The sequence below is a fragment of the Lepidothrix coronata genome, unplaced genomic scaffold, assembly GCF_001604755.1.
Source record: "Lepidothrix coronata isolate B3197 unplaced genomic scaffold, Lepidothrix_coronata-1.0 Scaffold693, whole genome shotgun sequence".
NCBI classification, from domain to species: domain Eukaryota; kingdom Metazoa; phylum Chordata; class Aves; order Passeriformes; family Pipridae; genus Lepidothrix; species Lepidothrix coronata.
Genome location: NW_016690873.1, coordinates 1 through 917, shown reverse-complemented (window position 1 = coordinate 917; position 917 = coordinate 1). Strand labels below are relative to the sequence as shown.

Here is a 917-nt window from a genome sequence, read left to right as displayed (position 1 = left end):
AGCTTTGCTGACGGACTGTCCCCCCCAGCCCTGCTGAGGAATTCCCGGAGGGACAAGGCCCCCAGCTCCCGCCCGCTCCTGGAGATCTACTCGGCCTCGGGGCTGCTCCTGGCCAGTGTCCCGGTGAGCTGGGGGGGCTGGGACCCCCTCTGGGGAGACAGGGATGGGGGGCAGGGACAGACCCCTCGGGGGCACCGGGGATGGGAGGGGTGGGGGTGCAGGGGGGGAAGGAGCTGCCCTGGGGTGAGAGAAGAGGGTGGGATGAGGTTGGAGCAGAATTGGAGCAGCAGGAGCATCTTCTCTTCCTCCCTGATTTGGGCTGGGAGAAAAGGGTGGGACGGGATTGGAGCAGCAGGATCAGAGCAGCAGGATCAGAGCAGCAGGGACATCCCTCTCTCCCTGCTGCCCAGGACTGGGAGAAGAGGATGGGCTGGGAGTTGGAGCAGCAGGAACATCCTCCCTTCCCTCTGTCCGGGGCTGGGGTGGACACGGGGCAGTGGAGGGACTGGGAATGGTGCCAGGGCAGGTGAGGTGTCAGGCCTTTGGAGGAGGTGTCAGGCCTTTGGAGGAGGTGTCAGACCTTTGGAGAAGGTGTTGGACCTCCAGGTGAGGTCTCCAGGCTCTGGAGAAGGAGTCAGAGCTCAGCCTCAGCCGTGGCCTCTCGTGTGTCCCTGGAGGGCTGCCCTGGCTCTGGGCTGTCTGGGGCACCCCGGGGTGACCATTCCCACCCCATTCCCACCCCATTCCCACCCCATTCCCACCGTTCCCCAGTGGAAGAGCGGCCGCCTGGTGCACCTGGGCTGGACGGCGGGGGAGGACCTGCTGTGCATCCAGGAGGACGGGACTGTGCTGGTCTACAACCTGTTCTGCGAGTTCAAACGGCACTTCAGCATGGGAAACGTGAGGGGCTGGGGGCA

General features: G+C 65.3%; 1 protein-coding gene across 1 annotated transcript in view; it reads left to right on the top strand.

Moving 5' to 3' along the window:
- Window positions 1-907, top strand: part of VPS16 (VPS16, CORVET/HOPS core subunit) — a gene marked incomplete at its 3' end in the record, with an annotated part of 3,654 nt that extends 2,747 nt beyond the window's left edge. The window contains exons 2-3 of the mRNA XM_017840029.1: window positions 3-123; window positions 772-907. Of these exons, the coding sequence (XP_017695518.1) occupies window positions 3-123; window positions 772-907 (257 nt within the window). The remainder of the gene's footprint in view (window positions 1-2; window positions 124-771) is intronic.
- Between the last annotated feature and the right edge of the window lie 10 nt (window positions 908-917).